Genomic DNA, 19,368 nt, shown 5'->3' with positions numbered 1-19,368 from the left:
CTGCTGAAACATTGAAGAAAATGCATCTGAAAACTCTATGTGTGCGTGTGTGTTTTTAAGCACTGAAGATAACAGCTCACTGGCATGAAATTGCATGTGTTTTTTAAGATTTGCCAAACACGTTTGGTGTGACACTATGTTTTTAAACCACATTTTACATCTTACAAGCTTACACAAGAGTTTCTGTTCTGTTCCACAACAAACTGTTTTGTGTTGTTTTGATCTTGTGCCACAACATTGTCAGCAGATATTGTTTGGTCTATTGTGTTAACAAAGCTCATCCAGAAACATTTTGTTGAAAATACTCACACCAAACAGTGTATGGGGGGGTAATTTTGTGTGTGGCATAGCATTGAGTAGGATGCTGGGAAATTTTCTTGTATCCAGAGTCTTCATAAATTTGTAATGAGATACATTTTACTTTTAACATGAGCTGCAATAAGACTATCACTTTTCAGAGACTCTGAACAAGACAGCACTTGCAACAGCAGGCAAATGTGAAGTTCTGCATGCTGGTTATTTGAGTGATGGTAAAAGTCTGGAAGAGTTGTTACCACACTCTTCCCACTTAATGTGAACATAAGTAATAATGCTCTGGTCAATTGGCCACCTGCTGAGCATACACAGCCTAAGTGGGAACTGGTCTAAATCTTTTGTTTTAGTTTTTTGATGGAGAGAAGTGTCACTTGTAAACAGTGATTTTTTCCTTGCTTTAAGAACAAAGCTCATAGAAGTTAGCTATTTTGCACGTTGTTTTAGTGCCTTGAGTAGTGTTGATTATGTGAGTCAGATAATGATTAAAAAACCAGTGTCCATAGCAGATGTTACTCTTAAATAAGTGACATGAATTTTATTACATTTTACTTACACATACTGCATGCAAGTAGACTAATACGTATTGACACTGTTGTTTGCAAAGTGATGGATAAAGTTTAGAAAATGTGAAGCAAGTAGTCACTAGTAATTTGTTTATTGCAGACCTAGATTTCAATCACCATGTGGCTATCATCAGAACTAAAAACACGTAAGAATACATAGCAGTAAGACACAGGTATGAATCAAAAGATATTGTAATTGTATAAGCTTTGTGCAAGATTAAAATATAAAAGTAACACACAAGTAACATGCAATCAAATCATCATTATTGCTTGTCTATACAAACAGTCCCTTCTAGACAATCTAAGTCAGTAGTTCAGCTCACACTCAAGCTACTATTTACAAATATTACATAGCTAACCTCGATGTATTTCATGATGGTGTGCAGAGCATTCTCTAATACACAGTTTAGATTACAGAATTTATACACAACTCATAAAAATGTGCTTAAAATAGCTAAGATAGGTATTATTTAAAAGGCAGTTGCTACCTGTCTGGCAGTTGACCTGTGTTGAGGTTGCTGTGTGAACTAACAGTAGTTTGTGCGTACTGCTCTTTAGAAACAAAACTTTACTATAAACTGTTCACTGAAACACAGATGACTTCAGTTTAAGACTAGAGAGGTACATCATAATAAACAAGATATGTTACACTTTGCACAGCACTAATACCAGATTTCTCATAAGACCACATAACTATTGGTCTGGTTTGCTGCTAAACGGATTAACCATTAGGGCTGGCTATTGATGTAGAAAAAAAATTATGTCATGTAATACCAAAGCTGCTCTCATATGTGAGCCATGAGATGTACTATTATATAACAGGCCAATACTGGCAGGTTGATATGCCTGCTGGCATCTACTGTCACTGATCAAGCCCAAAGCAGTTTTTAAGAGTTCCTCGTTGCTACCTGCTTGTTGAGCAGCATACCCCAAGATGACTGCTGCTGGCATAAACTTTCCAGCAAGTCCATAAATTTCCTCTTTTCAAATGAATGGGGTGTTTTAATGAATGAAAACATAACTGGAATGTTGTGTTTACTTTCCATGGGGTGGGTGGTAAATACAGATTTTTCAGTCACATTCTGTCAATGTGAAGCAACATGTTTGCTAAATCTGACATTGAGTCACCATCTAGTTTGCCACACATAACAAGCATCACAATCGGGACACTGTATCTTATAAACACCCAATCTATTATAGATATTACCTTTGTCAACACAATTATTAACCCTCTACCTGAGTTATTCTTGGTGGCAAAAATCACCTTTACTTCCCATGTTCTAAAACAGAAGCCATCCTTTCACGGATTATTTTAAATGTTGTTGGTGAAATGTTGTGAACAGTTATTCTTATGTGAAATGTATTTAATTGTGTTCACTTTACATTCATGTACTCCTTTTGAAATTGAGAGGTTTAGTAATTTATTGATGACAAAATTAAAATAGGCGTTTTTATGCTGACTGGGATGATTTGAGCTTTAGTCAAAAATGTTCAGATGTGTGTGAAATCTTATGGGACTTAACTGCTAAAGTCATCAGTCCCTAAGCTTACACACTACTTAACCTAATTTATCCTAAGGACAAACACACGCACCCATGCCCGAGGGAGGACTCGAACCTCCACCGGGATGAGCTGCACAGTCCATGACTGCAGCACGTTAGACCACTCGGTTAATCCCACGCAGCGAGCTTTAGTCAATAATACTGTCAGCACATGTGCTTTTTTTGTAGATCATGAAAGAATGTTTATCATTCTGAATTTTAATGCTCAAATCTAGCTTTATTTTACCATTTAGGCTGTTGAACTTACTAACTACTGTTTTGATGTCATCATTGTTCCTGCTAATCAACAACAAAGTGCCATTAACAAATCTGCAATAGTATATCATTTTATTTTACACCTATAGTTCCTCCAGAAAAAAATTGTTCTCCAAATAGCTGATAAAAATGTCAGCCAAAAGTCCTGAAAGTGGTCTACCCACACTTAATGCATCTTTCTGTAAATATACACTGAAGAGCCAAGGAAATTGGTACACCTGCCTAGTATCAAGTAGGACCCATGCAAGCACGCAGAAGTGCTGCAACATGCCACGGCATGGACTTGACTAATGTCTGAAGTAGTGCTGGAGGGAATTTCCACCATGAATCCTGCAGTGCTGTCCATAATTCCGTAAGAGTATGAGTGGGTGGAGATCTCTTCTGAACAGCACATTGCAATGCACCTCAGATATGCTCAATAATGTGTGTGTATGGGGAGTCTGGTGGGCAGCATAGGTGTTTAAACTCATAAGAGTGTTCCTGGAGCTGCTCTGTAGCAAGTTTGGACGTGTGGGGTGTCGCATTGTCTTGCTGGAGTTGCCCAACTCCATCAGAATGCACAATGGACATGAATGGAAGCAGGTGATCGGCCAGGATGCCTACATACATGTCACCTGTCAGAGTCAGATCTGAATGTATCAGGGGTCTCATATCACTCCATCTGCACGTGCCCCACCCCATTACAGTGCCTTCACTAGCTTGAACTGTTCCCTGCTGACATGCAGGGACCATGAAGTCATGAGGTTGTCTCCATACATGTACACATCCATCAGCTCGATACAATTTGAAATGAGACTCGTCCAGCCATGCTACATGTTACCAGTCATAAACAGTCCAATAACAGCATTTATGGGCACAGTTGAGGCATAAAGCTCTGTGTCATGCAGTGATCAAGGGTACAAGAGTGGGCCTTCAGCTTCAAAAGCCCATGTCAATGATGTTTGCACACTGACACTTGCTGATGGCCCAGCATTGAAATCGGCTGCAATTTGCAAGAGGGTTGCACTTCTGTCACCTTGAACAATTCTCTTCAGTTGTCATTGGTCCCATTCTTGCAGGATCTTTTTCCAGCCACAGCGATGTCGGAGATTTGATGTTTTACCAGATTCCTGATATTTGTGGTATACTGATGAAATGATCATACTTGAAAATTCCCACTTGCTACCTCAGAGATGCTGTGTCCCATTGCTCATGTGCCAAATAAAATGCCATGTTCAGACTCAATTAAATCTTGATACCCTGCCATTGTAGTAGCAGTAACTGATCTAGTGACTGTGGCAGACACTTTTTGTCTTATGTCAGCATTGACAACTGCAGCACCATATTCTGCCTGTTTACATATACCTGTATTTAAATACACATGCCTATACTAGTTTCTTTGACACTCCAGCATATATTGCCAATGAATTTGAAGTAATTTTATGAAAGATTAATGTAAACAATCTTATATACTCATCAATCTCTTCTTTCGACAACCTGTTATGTTATGCACAAATTTCCTTAATGGTTTCAGTGGTGTCAGATTTGCAGACATCTGCATGAGTCTTAAGCTGTACACTGTACACCACAGAGAGCATATTACATGACCATGGAAACAAAGTCAGACAATGTTTACGTCCAAACAGAAGAAACAGATAAATTCAAAATAGTGTATTATACCATGAAATAAAATTGTGCAATTGACTGTAAAAAAAAGTAAAAGACATAAATGATCACCACACCTTTAGGCAAAGGCTAAAAATATATTTACTGAATAATACCTACTGCACTGTAAATGAATACTTAAAATAACTATAGACAGTAACTTCATGTTCATGAAATTGTAGTATGTAACAACTAATGATGTGATTAGAAAATTAAGACTAGGTATAGAAGCTATGAATACTGTAATAGGCATGTTTATTTTTTAATAAGAAATATTATGCAAACATTTGATGACGTCCATACAATGTATATTGTTCAGTGGATGAATAAATCAATCAATCACTCAAACAATGTAAACTCAACTACTGATGTGGATAGTCTAGTAATGACTATTTTTATAACAAGTGATAATGATGATTTTACGTGCATCATATCGGTATGTTACTTTATCGTCTTCTCCTGCACAAAGTTTATACAACTACAATTTGTTTTGATGTATGCATGTGTCTGATTGTAATGCATTCTTATATGTCTTTAACAGTGATGACAGACATGCAGTGGTTGAAATCTGTATCTGCAATAAACAGATTATTTGCTAGTAGTTGCTGCACATTTTCTCAGATTTAAATAAACACAGTCACTGAGCACACCTGTTCCATATGGAACTGAAGTGATAGATATTTTGCCAACATATCAGGCCAGATATGTAACACTAGGCATAAACTCTGCTGTGACCATTGGCAGCCACGTGGTATTCAACTTGTTAAAAAGAGTGCGTGCACACTGCAGTATAGGGGCCCCTCAGTTCATCTGTGAAATGGGCCAAAATCATCATAAAATAGTTCTGCTTAGAAATGTACTTCATTAAGTTGACTATAAGAGAAGAAAATCAGGTTTTTTTACATATACTTTCTTTTTCCATAATCTTCTGGGCTGCAGACCTAACGTATATAATATATTTATTCAACAGAAATCAGATATAAGAATTTTGTGTGAAGTAAATAAAGTTACATCATGTAAAGGACTCTTTAATTTTTACACTTACTTTCCAGTACATTTACTCCACAAAGGCTTTTGTTCCCAAGCATGAAAATCAGTTTCAGCCTAACTGTGAATTTCACATAAACAATGCAAGATTCAAAAATGATTATCATGTAGATTTTGTGCACTTGTTTAAAATTCAGAGTAGGGCTTTCCTTTTCTGATGCAAATGTCTACAACAAATTCCCATCAAACATGAAGTAAAAAAACAGGGAATTCCTATAAATTCAGGAGATTAGCCACTCCTTCTAACTATTATCTTATTATCTAGATTAAGGAATTGAAATGCTGATGACACTGTACCATATGTCTTTATCACAGAGGAACTTCAGCAACAGCTAGAATAACTTAATAGATGAGTTTGAATACATGGTGTTTTGTGTGAATGTCATCAGTCTTCTGACTAGTTTGATGCAGCTCACCATGAATTCCTCTCCTTTGCTAACCTCTTCATCTCAGAACAGCACTTTCATACTACACCTTCATTTGTCTTTCTCTACAGTTTTTACACTCTACAGTTCCCTCTGGCACCAAAAAAGATATCCAGTAATTTCTTAACACATGTGCTATCAGCCTGTCCTTTCTTCTTATCAGTGTTTCCCACATGTTGCTTTCTTTGGAAGTTCTATGAAGAAGCTCCTCATTTTTTACCTTATCAGTCCATCTAATTTTCAACATTCTTCTGAAGCACTGCATCTCAAATGCTTCATTTCTCTTCTGATCTGCTTTTTCCACAGTCTAAGTTTCACTGATTTATGATGCTGTACTCCCAAGGTATATTCTCAGAAATTTCTTCCTCAAATTAGAGTATATGTTTCAAACTAGTAGAATTCTTTTGCCCAGGAATGTCCTCTTTGCCTGTGCTAATTTGCTTTTTATCTCACCTGTCACAGGTTATTTTGCTTCCAAAGTAACAGAAATCCTTAACTTCATCTACTTTGTGATCACCAGCTTTGATGATAAGCTTCTCACTATTCTCAATCCTGCCATTTCTCATTACTTTTCTCTTTCTTTGGTTTACTGGCTTACTCTCAGTCCACAATATATACACATTGATTGTCTGTTCCTGTGAATATACCGTGTAATTCTTCATTGCTTTTGCTAAGGATAGCAATCCTATCAGTGAATATCATTATTGATATCCTTTCACACTGAATTTTAATCCCACTCTTGAACTTTACTTTTCTTTCTGTCCTTGCTCTCTCAAAGTATACATTGGCCTATAGGAATTAAAGACTGCATCCCTGTCTTACATGCTTTTTAATCCAAGTACTTTGTGAAACTTCCTGGCAGATTAAAACTGTGTGCCCAACCGAGACTCGAACTCGGGACCTTTGCCTTTCGCGGGCAAGTGTTCTACCAACTGAGCTACCAAAGCACGACTCACGCCCGGTACTCACAGCTTTACTTCTGCCAGTATCTCGTCTCCTACCTTCCAAACTTTACAGAAGCTCTCCTGCGAACCATGCAGAACTAGCACTCCTGAAAGAAAGGATATAGCGGAGACATGGCTTAGCCACAGCCTGGGGGATGTTTCCAGAATGAGATTTTCACTCTGCAGCAGAGTGTGCGCTGATATGAAAGCACACTCCGCTGCAGAGTGAAAATCTCATTCAAGTACTTTGTTCTGGGCCTCCCAGTCTTATTGTTCCCACTTGGTTCTTGTACATATTGTACAGTATCCATCTTTCCTTATAGCCTAGTGATATTTTTCTCAGCATTTTTAACATCTTGCACCGTTCTGGCTTGTTGATTGCTTTTTCCAGGTTGATAAATCCTATGAACACATCTTTTGGTCTTGCTTCCATAACAGTATCCAAAGTCAGTATTGCCTCTCTTGTGCCTTTGCATTTCCTAAAGCCAATTTGACCATCATGTAACAGATGCTCAATTTTCTTATTTTCTTTGTATGCCTATGAGATCAAATATAAGACTAACATAATAGAATAAGTACATCAAACAGGAAATGATGTGAGTTCACAAAGAAGTCAGAGAACCAGCTAATTACTTATCATATGCATAGCAGTTGAAGATGTATTACACGTTCAGGACAATTTGAAGTGGGAGATACACCTCAACAATATAAAAAAAAAACTGAATACACTTACATATGTTGTTTGGATTCTCATTCAAGCTGCTCAACAGTGGTGGCAGTGTACCATGGAAATATACAGATGCTGCTGATGTAGGGAATCATTTTTGTGGGAGTTCTACAGTTTAAGAAAACATGTTTAACTTACAGAAAATGATTATTGGAATGATAAATAAAGCTAAGCCTTGTTTGTATATACATGAAAGACTACTCTTTAAAAAGATAGTAACTTAAAAAAAAAACATCTCCAGGCATAACATAACTACAATTTACATTCATATGAAATTATGCAGAAGCTTAAGCTGCACAGATTACTGTGTACTGTATTTAGCCTACGTAAGCTTAAATATTACATAGTAATGTTGTGTATGGCTACTAAGTGTGCAGATTTGGTTTATAGTGGCCCCTTCAATTTTATTTCACATCATTTCCCATGAAATAATGAATGAAAATCATATTTTCCTTTGTATGTTTTCTGTATGCACAAGTAGCCATGCTGCTTCTATTATTTACTGTCTACATTTTCTTTCAATTTCTGGAATGTGTCCATGAATATAATGTAAGGTATTTGATGGATCAATGAAATAATATTGTCTATGATTTTTATAATATCAATATTTTATTTTTGGCTGTTAGATTCTAAAGTACAGTATATGACACATTAAATAATACTGGCAGTGACATAAATGTCATTATATATTTTGCCCAAAAATGACAAGTGATGAGACTGTTACACAAACATCACATGTAATTTTAGTGCAGTTATCCCTCATCTCCCAAATACTTTGTGGATCCAGGCCAAATGTTCATTTTTTTCCATACCTGTGAACAATAATGATACATGTTTATGGAAGGATAAATTAGACAAGAAAGTTCATAAAAAAGGGACATATAATCACAGAAATGGAGCAAATACTATTTCAACATCAACATCTACATCTACTTTTACTTCTATCCTCTGAAAACCACTGTGAAGGACATGACAGAGGGAATGTTCCATTGTACCAGTTATTAGAGCTTTTTTCCATTCCTTTCATTTATGGAACATGGGGAAAATAACTGTTTCAGTGCCTCTATGCATGCTTTTATTAATCTAATCTTGTCCTTGGGATCAATGTAAGCATTATAAGTAGGGAGTTGTAGTACATTCCTAGAGTTATCATTTAAAGCAGCTTCTTGGAATTTGGAAGTAGATTTTCTGAAGATAATTCACATCATCTTCAAGAGTCTGCCAGTTCAGTTCTTTCAGAATCTCTGTGACACTTTCCTATGGGTCAAACAAACCTGTGGCAATATGTATATTTACAATCAATACTCTCTGTTACCGCTATTTGGGATGGGACTCACAAAACTGAGCGGTATTTTAAGAAGCATCATGCATACACAAATGATTTTTAAGCATTCTCCTTTGTAGATTAATTGTATTTCCCTAGTATTCTAACAATAAACTGAAGTGACCAATTCAAGTTGCATCTCATTGAGATTACAGACGTAGCATACTATGTTTCTTCCTTTCTTTCTTTGTGTGTGTGTGTGTGTGTGTGTGTGTGTGTGTGAGAGAGAGAGAGAGAGAGAGAGAGAGAGAGAGAGAGAGAGAGAGAGAGAGAGCGCATGTGCGCGCTTCCACAGTGTTTATTTGATGAATAAGACACATGTGAAACAATGTACAGGATGACATATTCATTGTTCTCTAAGGTGTTTCTTTAATCTTATGTCTCTCATTGTAAGAATATCCATTTTAATATAAATTTATAACCACATACATTGTTGTTATGAATTAAAAACACTGTCATAAGAACCCACAAATAACCAGAGAGTTTGAGCAACTATACAAATAACAGCAAATAACAATGTTCTGATTCCTAATTTTTATGTAAATACAACATACATCTTAGATATTCATTGATACTAAATATAAATTATAAACTTTATGTGTTTTATCTTCATGTGAAAACCTTAGATGAATTAGGAAACTGATCAGCAGTTTCATAGACAGCTATATTATTAGAGTAGTAGCATATTAAAGCACTACTAAATTTTCTTTGAGAAAACTTGCATATTTCAATATCTTCTTTTTCAATAAGCTCTTACGTCACTTAAAACCAATCCAGTTATTTTAACACTATACACTTCCTAATGTACTTTCCTCCCCCAACATATCCCATACTTATTCTCTTCCTTCATCCATCACTACCTTCTCCCCAGGTTCTCACCTTTCTCCCCTACCTACATCATTCATATCTCTATTTTACAGATGCAAAATATAAGTGGTAAGTTCAAAGGCTAAAGTTATTCTCTTACCCATATCCTCCTGCAGATGAATGGCTGGCAGAGAAGCTTCCAGTGTATGGCCCAATGCCTCCAGAGAAGCTTGCACTTGAGGACTGGCTGTGGGATCCACCATAGCCTCCACCATAGCCTCCACCATACCCGCCTCCTGGATAATAACCTCCACCATAGTTGTGATGGGGATAATAGTTATATCTGTGGCCATATCCTTCATCTGGATAGTAGTTATATCTGTGTCCATAACCACCAGATGGATAATAGTTATATCTGTGTCCATAGCCACCTCCGTAGTAGCCATGACCACCTCCATAGTAACCTCCATAGCCACCTCTCAATGTACTCCTGCAAGTAGAAAAGAGTCCTCACTAAATGCAATCTTTTTTTAAGTTAATTTTCAAGTAAACATACACTGATTTGAAACTTCTTAACAGCACTGGAAAATAAGTACAGCATCATTAACAATAGTTGAAATAATTTTCTAATTTCTGTACCTCCCACAGACATCCACTGATCCAAAGGTACAGCATTAACTCCCAATGACTTGCAAGAGCTTTTGAGAGTTCCAGGAATATATTGCAAACTTTCTCTTCTTCTTCTAATGCTCTGATTGTGTGTCACAAACTTTGTTTCCTCTGTTTTTGTAGATTTTCCTTTCCTACATCCATGCAGTTCTTCATCTAGGATATATTGTTTCGCTATGTATTTTATAACTGTTTTCATAGCCTTTTCTACATTTTTGATAAGGTGGTTGCAATCATTATAGATATGTAGTTTGCAGGATCCTCCTTGTCGCCAACTTTATAAATTGGCACTACTTTATTCTTTTTCCGACAAGTTGAGAATAGCCCTTTCTCGATTAATAAGTTCATGAGGAATGTCAGAGTCTTTGCTAGATACTGTGAGCAGTGTTTGATTACTTTTGCAGATATTCCATCTATGTCCCCAGTATTTTTGCTTTTCAGTGATCTGATGATATTTATAACTTGTTTAACCTGTGGCATATGCATTTTGTTGTTTATGGTCAAATTTTTTTTATAGCCAGTGCTTCAGTTTGTTTGATTACTTTCTAAACAATGAGTACATAATACTATTTTAAAGTGGAACACATTTCATGCGGTTAATTTAGTTCATTCCTTTGTGCGGTTAGTTCTACATTCCAATTTTCTGTTCTATCTGATACATTCATTTTGTATTTAAGTGTCCAGAGTGTCTTATGAAGATTTTATGAGGTCCCAAATTGACATATTTCTTATCACAAAGTGTGGCTGTAAAATAATGGGACTGACATTGCCACAGCATAAATATGCGTGTGCCTTAAGATGAATGACCAATAGCTATGAAGCAAGTAGCTATCTTGTTCAAATGTGGCATGACTGGTGTCTGTGGACAAATCAGTGTGCTAATGTCTTCTGTTTGTGTAAGAGCTGTTATTTTGTTTTGCCAGAAAAATGATAAGTGCAATAATATAGGAACAAATTGTCATCAAGTTTCACATGTAACTTGAAAAAACTGTTACTGAAACCTATGTTTCACTAAAAGAAGTGTATGGCAAAGACTGTTTATCACGTACGTGAGGTTTTGAGTGTTTCACAGATTTCCAATATGGAGAGGACATTGGGAAACCTCCAACATCAAAAACAGATGAAAATATTGGAAAAATAGGTAATTTATTTGGTCTGACTGTTTGGTGAGCATCTGATCGATTGCTGAAACTATATGAGTTGACAAAGAGTACATAAGGCAAATTTTGCACAGCCAGTTTAACATGAGAAAAGTGTGTGCAAATTTGTTGCCAAAAATTATCGCAACCAAACAAAATAAAATTTGTGAAAAAGTTTGTACTGACACTGTGAATGCCACTGAAAATGATCATAATTTCTTGGAAGAGTCATAAGGTGATGAATCTTGGTTTTTCACTTCTGATCCAAAAACTAAGTACCAATTCAAGCACTGAAAGGATCCAATTTCACCAGGAGTGAAAAAAGCTTGAATGAACAAATAAAGATTCAAAACATTGATGATTTATAATACATATTATGAATTGTGTACCTCCACTGAGTTCTTGACATCAAACTATTAATCACCATTACTACCTTTGGCTTCTTGCACAACTCTATGAGAAAATGAGAGAGAAAGACCCAAATTGTGTAACAAGAAGTCATGGGTTCTGCATCAAGACAACACACTGGGTCATACTGCATTGTCTGTTAGAAGGCTTTTAGTGGAGTACAGCATCTAGTGATAGATCACCCACCTTGTTCACATTACTTAGCACCATATGGCTTTTATCTATTTCCCAAGGTCAAATCTGCATTAAAAGATTTCAGTCCGTTGAAGCAATGAAAGAAAAAGCATAATGCATCATTCAGGAGCTCACTGAGGATGAGTTCTAGCACCGTTTCCATCCATGGAAAATTCACTTGGAGTGTTGTAGGAATAGAGGAGGGGAATTCAGGGTGACAATAACTAAAAACATATATTTTTAAAATAAAATGTTTTATACCAATATTTCCATTATTTTATTGTCACACACTTGTCTTTCTGTGGATCTCTGAACAAGCAATATGTATGTGGTGACTCCTATCTGGTCACTTCTCTGTACTTAAGAAAGGTTTTCCATTTGTATCATTAATCAACAGTTCATCTGTCTGTTAACCAAACTAGTTTGTCTAAATCTGTCTCTTTCTCAACTTCTTTAGATGTTTCTTTTCTGCATAATAATTTAGGTGCTGTGTACTTTTTGTTGATAAGCTAGAGAATTTCCTGAGTTATCCGTTGCTGCTGTTCATCTGCTTTCACTGTGCCTGTTGTTTTCTGCCTTCCTCTTGTCTTCTGCTTAACTACTCGTGGCACTTTTACTGTGTCATTTCTCATCACCTGGGAGAATTTTCACTTGCTCTTATTCTGTCCTAAATTTTCAGTATTCCATTTCCCCGAAAAAAAAAAAAAAAAATTTCTATCTTCTCAAATTTAAACCTCACTGTTAGCAATGTTCACTGTTTTTCGCTGTGTTTAATTAATATTGTTAATAGTGGTATTACTTCCAGAAATTTCAATGAGAATAAGATTTTGCGGAATTATAAGAAGTGCTTCAGAATCTAAATGTTACTCATTCCAGAAAAGAAGTGTTGATTAAAACAATTTTCAGATACATTTATTTTTTGCTCTAGAAAATTGCATGCTGTTATATTGCATGCTATGAATATTATTCACTACTGGTCATAAAAATAGTTATCAGAGGGTTGTGGAATTGTTTATGAAGAGATTATATCAAACTGTTACGGAAATGACAAGGTCACCTATATTATCTAATTCCTCACTTCTTGCATGCTAGAAACATCTCATTTTCAGTATACAGACAGCATACAAAGGAAGCTGACCAAGTAAAGAACATTATTCAGAATTCCTTCATGAACTAAATCACTTGTAACTACTTTTAATGACTAATATTTTAACAAAATTCATTAAAAGTGACTTACCCAAGGGCAAAACCAGCAGCTTTACCAAGTAAAAGCCCTTTCCCAAAACCGAGGCCAGCTCCAAGCAAAACAGTTCTTTTGTCTCGCTTTTCCCCTCGGCCAACTTCTGCTGCTATTTCAAACGAATCCCCTTCTGGAAAAAAAGACAGAAAACAAAGCAAATTAAATTCTAATGCACATGATATATAACAACAAAGAAAGGAAAGGATATCTCTTAGTTAATGCTATACAAAGATTTTGTATGACATTAGCTGCATTTGGGCCCTGAAATGAATCAGTAGCAACAGGTGAAAATTTGTGCCCGACCAGGACTGGAACCCAGATCTCCCATTTAACGTGAATGATCACCTTAACTTTCTCAGTCCATCTAACCCAAATTCCCAGCCTGCTGCACACTGGTGGCATAGCGTCACTGCCCATTAATCTCTCATGCCCCATTTCGGATTCCGACAAAAGATCAAGCATGGTGTGCATCCACACTGAAAGAATGGATCTTTGGTATATATACGAGATGACCAAAGATGCCTTCCATTACCAACGTATCATTCAACACATCCTCTGACCATATATATATATATATATATATATATATATATATATATATATATATATATATATAGAGAGAGAGAGAGAGAGAGAGAGAGAGAGAGAGAGAGAGAGTCAGGTACCTTTTAGGTACTTGTTTTTCCAAATTTTCTGACCACTAATCAAAACACATACATTATGATCTATTCACAAATACATCTATATCTACATCCGTACTCCGCAAGCCACCTGACGGTGTGTGGCGGAGGGTACCTTGAGTACTTCTACCAGTTCTCCATTCTATTCCAGTGTCGTATTGTTCATGGAAAGAAAGATTGTCGGTATGCCTCTGTGTGGGCTCTAGTCTCTCTGATTTAATCCTCATGGTCTCTTCATGAGATATACGTAGGAGGGAGCAGTATACTGCTTGACTCCCCGGTGAAGGTATGTTCTCAAAACTTCAACGAAAGCCCGTACCGAGCTACTGAGCATCTCTCTTGCAGAGTCTATCATCTCTGTAACGCTTTTGCGATTACTAAATGATCCTGTAATGAAGAGCGCTGCTCTCCGTTGGATCTTCTCTATCTCTTCTAACCACCCTATTTGGTACGGATCCCACACCGGTGAGCAGTATTCAAACAGTGGGTGAACAAGTGTACTGTAACCTACTTCCTTTGTTTTCAGACTGCATTTCCTTAGGATTATTCCAATGAATCTCAGTCTGGCATCTGCTTTACTGACGATTAATTTTATATGGTCATTCCATTTTAAATCACTCCTAATGTCTACTCCCAGATAATTTATGGAATTAATTGCTTCCAGTTGCTGACCTGCTATATTGTAGCTAAATGATAAAGGATCTTTCTTTTTATGTATTCGCAGTACATTACACTTGTCTACATTGAGATTCAATTGCCATTCCCTGCACCATGCATCAATTCATTGCAGATCATCCTGCATTTCAGTACAATTTTCAATTGTTACAACTTCTCGATATACTACAGCATCATCCACAAAAAGCCTCAGTGAACTTTCGATATTATCCACAAGGTCATTTATATATATTGTGAATAGCAACGGTCCTACGACACTCCCCTGCGGCACACCTGAAATCACTCTTACTTCGGAAGACTTCTCTCCATTGAGAATGACATACTGCGTTCTGTTATCTAGGAACTCTTCAATCCAATCACACAATTGGTCTGATAGTCCATATTCTCTTACTTTGTTCATTAAACGAATGGAGGGAACTGTATCAAATGCCTTGCAGAAGTCAAGAAACACGGAATCTACCTGGGAACCCGTGTCTATGGCCCTCTGAGTCTCGTGGACGAATAGCGCGAGCTGCGTTTCACACGATCGTCTTTTTCGAAACCCATGCTGATTCCTACAGAGTAGATTTCAAGTCTCCAGAAAAGTCATTATACTCGAACATAATACGTGTTCCAAAATTCTACAACTGATCGACGTTAGAGATATAGGTCTATACTTCTGCACATCTGTTCGACGTCCCTTCTTGAAAACGGGGATGACCTGTGCCCTTTTCCAATCCTTTGGAACGCTACGCTTTTCTAGAGACCTACGGTACACCGCTGCAAGAAGTGGGGCAAGTTCCTTCGCCTATTCTGCGTAAAATCGAACTGGTATTCCATTAGGTCCAGCGGCCTTTCCTGTTTTGAGCGATTTTAATTGTTTTTTCTATCCCTCTGTCATCTATTTCGATATCTACCATTTTGTCATCTGTGCGACAATCTAGCGAACGAACTACAGTGCAGTCTTTCTCTGTGAAACAGCTTTGGAAAAAGACATTTAGTATTTCGGCCTTTAGTCTGTCATCCTCTGTTTCAGTACCATTTTGGTCACAGATCGTCTGGACATTTTGTTTTGATCCACCTACCGCTTTGACGTAAGACCAAAATTTCTTAGGATTTTCTGCAAAGTCAGGACAGGCTCACCCACTACTCTTCAAAGAGGAGAAGAGCATTTATATCGCCATTAGATGCTCGGAAGCAAGGGGATCTGCAGCCTCTCCTATCTCTCTGGGAAAGAAAAAAAAAATGTAGTGTCATCAGGTATTTTGCTTTCAAGAATATGATTTAAAAGTTGGTATTATGCAGGTTTTTAACAGAGTTGGAACTGGAACTTTTTATGGTTACTTACTAGTCGTCATTCGTCCTCCAAAATATTAAAAGTACTCCATACTTCCAGATCCAGTCCCCCCACCCTCCTACCTCTACAGACATCGTAAGGTCTCCCTTTGTTACATTACCTCATTTGCAAATCCGCTTTGCGTTATAAATGTACCAGGGACTATGGAATAGAGCACACATTCATTCCCCAAAACTAACTTTTGAAACATCACATGCGGATTTTGTAAAGCAAACGATAATTCAGAGTATTTGATATTTTTGTAAAACTGTTTTGGAACATACACAAACCACGACTTTTCGTACCACCCTTGGGTGTATAAATTCGACATTCATTGTTATTCCATCCTCAGAAAGCGCCAACATACTATAGCAGTACTGGTACCCCAAAATACTACAAATATTTTGTAGTCAGCGAACTTTACTTTCTTAATATCCGGTCACTAAAGTCAATTCTGTCATCTGTTCCACATACTACTGAAACGAACTAATCCTGTCAAATGCACAGCTCCGTGCATCGTTGCATCTGAGGCTTCGTATGATGAGACCGACTCGTTAAAGAAACAGTTAAAAATAGCACTTCTATTGACTGGCAAGTAAGAAAAATATCAAAGGTAAATTGGCTCTTATAGAGGAAGCTTTATTCAACAAAACAGCTGTATTGGCATCAAAAATATATCACCCTCGTTGTCTCAGGCTGGAAGTTCCAACGTCTTGAAATATTGTTATCTCAAAGAAAACTATCTATTGACAGAAATCTGGCACAGATTCAGAAAATATTGAACTTATGAAACACAACTGGCTCTTTATTCAAAGGAAGTAATGAGTGCTGTCCACAATGGTTCTTAAGTTGATTACTTATTTCTAGACTTCCAGAGCTTTTGACATAGTTCTTCACGGGTGGTTTCTGATCATATTGCGGACCTGTGGAATATCGTTTTTTGTGCCTTTGGATTCGCGATTTCCTGTCATAAAGATCACAGTTAGTTGTAACTGACGGGAATTGATCTAGTGCAACTTCTCCAAGAAAGTGTTGTGTGCCCTGTGTTGTCCTTCAGTGGACGATTTAGCCCTATTCGTAAATTTTGAGCTGGAACCTCACGCCAAGTTGTCATTTTAGTGGTTAAAATGTAGCACATTATACATAGGTTTGCCATAAATAAAAGACTTATAATCAAAAAGTACCTTGTACACACAACCGTGTCCGTACATGTAGCCCTCACAGATGATTGTTATATCATAAAAAAATCAGAATGCCCAATAAAATGCACATTACGACTTCTGTTTACGTTGGTTGGACATGTTCTAATCATTGCAGACCCACCTTAGGCGGCGTGTAAGGTAAAAACAAATGTTTTATAACTTTTATTACAATTTTAAAATGATTTACGCCTCGAATTTTGGTAGAAACACTAGGTTTCCAGAGACCGCTCCTAGTAGTGTACCTTACAGAGTTAAGAGTTGGCAGTAAACGCCGGCCGTTGAAGCCTACTTTGTCGCCGGCCGGGGTGGCCGAGCGGCTCTAGGCGCTACAGTCTGGAACCGCGCGACCGCCACGGCCGCAGGTTCGAATTCTGCCTCGGGCATGGATGTGTGTGACGTCCTTGGATTAGTTATGTTTAAGTAGTTCTAAGTTCTAGGGGACTGATGACCTCAGCAGTTAACTCCCATAGTGCTCAGAGCCATTTGAACCTACTTTGTCGCTTCACAACTTCGTGTATTTCCAGAGCAGTTCACTGTATCAAACGCCGGTAATACGAAAGCAGTTTCATTTGTGCTCGATTTAGACAGCAGTGTACCTCCAGTTAATGACGGAAATAGTGGAGGATCTTCTACAACACTGTTAAACTATCATCGGGAAGCCTATAGACCTACAATTTCAAAGTTTTAATTCGCGGTAGCGAGACCGAGAGCGTCGTTGCCCTCGTAGGCTGTGAGGGTAATGAAAAGCCGAGTAAGACACTAGCCGGCAGCACGGAGAGCCCTCACCTGGTGCCGGCTGGTCCGAAGCGTCGAGGGCCGCGACGGCGGCTGCGGCGAGCAGAAGTAGCGCCAGCCGCGCTAGGGGGCTGCCTGCGGCTGCCATGGCGACACGCGGTGGGAGGAAGGCGGTAGTGCGCCGAGCCGCGCCCGCCGCCGCTTTATATACGACGGCGGCGTCCCTCGCGAAACGGCGGGGACGAGCGGGCGAGCCAGCGCCGGCCTAGCTGCGGGCCTTCCCAGAAACCAGCCTCGCCTACCGGATGAGCCGCTGGCCGTCTCAGGTCAGGGCCGTACCGGCTACTCTTCCTCAGGGGACGACACTGTACCACTGTAGACGACGTCCACTCTTGGAGTATGGGCGCGTTAGAAGAATCAGCTTGTAGGACAGAAATGAGATATACACTAATTCCAAAAATTAAGTTCCATTCAACTTAATGAGAGCACTTTCCCGTAAACGATAATGGGAAGGTAACGAAGCAGTACTTATTCACTAGATATCTGGCAAACGACACTCGATCTGACATCGAAGATACACACTGATGGGGAAAAATATCGCAATACCAAAAAATAATTAACCCTCACATTACCAGGTGGGGTATTCTGACTACCCCACGTTGATTTTTTTCCCCATAATAAAGTTATATGAAGGGCCACTTGCCTGTGGTTTCATGACTTTGTACTAAAATGATTGACGTTGAATTCACACTCACGACTGTCTAATTTTTTTGGCTTTCTCATTGTTATTCAAGTCATTTATTGGTGGGATTGTGAGACTACCCCGCTTGGTATGAAACGTCTTATTTTCTTATTTGTAGGAAAAGAGGTTTTGGGAAATATGTCTGTCATTCATCTTCTTTGTTGAGTTTTGCCATAATCCAATGTTTGTTATTGTTGCTGGTTACTATTGTTGAGTTGAGTTTGACGTTCACTGTTGAGCTGACATTACACGAGTCAGTATTTCATCTGCAAGTAAGGATATCCAAAGGACTTCCTAGTGAAGAGATCAATTCTATACAATTCTGGTGTCAGTGACGATGAAAATGAATGGGACATTGATATTGAACGAATGAATAAATGGAACCTCTTGACAAAGACCATATCATAGCATCAGATGAAGCTGATGATGAAATATCAGAAGACACGACACATTCATGCGAACAAGTAGTAGAAGAAGACGAAGAAGAGGACGATGAAGAAGAAGAAGACGAAGACACTGGAAATTTGTTTGTTTCTAGAAGTGGACTACAATTTTCTAGTGAACCACCAAAAGGTGGGCGGCGTCGACGTCGCAACATTTTGAACTAACACCTGACCCAATGAATGATGGAAAAACAATCAAAACAATAACAGAGTCATTTTTATTATTCATCTCACCGGAAATCGTGAGCATCCATGTAGAAGAAACGAATAGGGAAGCCAAACGAGTAATTTCTTTGTGGAATGCAGCTCATTCTTCGAACAAAACGACATGGA

At 38.0% G+C, this 19,368-nt stretch overlaps 1 protein-coding gene across 3 annotated transcripts in view; it reads right to left on the bottom strand.

The window, feature by feature from the left end:
* Nucleotides 1-18,056, bottom strand: part of LOC126263282 (prisilkin-39-like) — a 235,580-nt gene extending 217,524 nt beyond the window's left edge. The window contains exons 1-4 of one of the 3 annotated variants that reach the window (XM_049960370.1): nucleotides 17,902-18,056; nucleotides 13,241-13,373; nucleotides 9,774-10,103; nucleotides 8,063-8,294 (exon numbers count right to left, since the gene is read on the bottom strand). In XM_049960370.1, coding sequence (XP_049816327.1) covers nucleotides 8,279-8,294; nucleotides 9,774-10,103; nucleotides 13,241-13,373; nucleotides 17,902-17,998 — 576 coding nt within the window. In that variant the 5' untranslated portion in view covers nucleotides 17,999-18,056 and the 3' untranslated portion in view covers nucleotides 8,063-8,278. Of the gene's footprint in view, nucleotides 1-8,062; nucleotides 8,295-9,698; nucleotides 10,104-13,240; nucleotides 13,374-17,901 lie in introns of those variants that run through there. The other 2 variants (XR_007546868.1, XM_049960387.1) reach the window with 2 other exon arrangements.
* Between the last annotated feature and the right edge of the window lie 1,312 nt (nucleotides 18,057-19,368).

This window comes from Schistocerca nitens, chromosome 1 (genome assembly GCF_023898315.1).
Source record: "Schistocerca nitens isolate TAMUIC-IGC-003100 chromosome 1, iqSchNite1.1, whole genome shotgun sequence".
Lineage (NCBI taxonomy): Eukaryota > Metazoa > Arthropoda > Insecta > Orthoptera > Acrididae > Schistocerca > Schistocerca nitens.
This window is presented reverse-complemented; position numbering and strand designations above follow the sequence as displayed.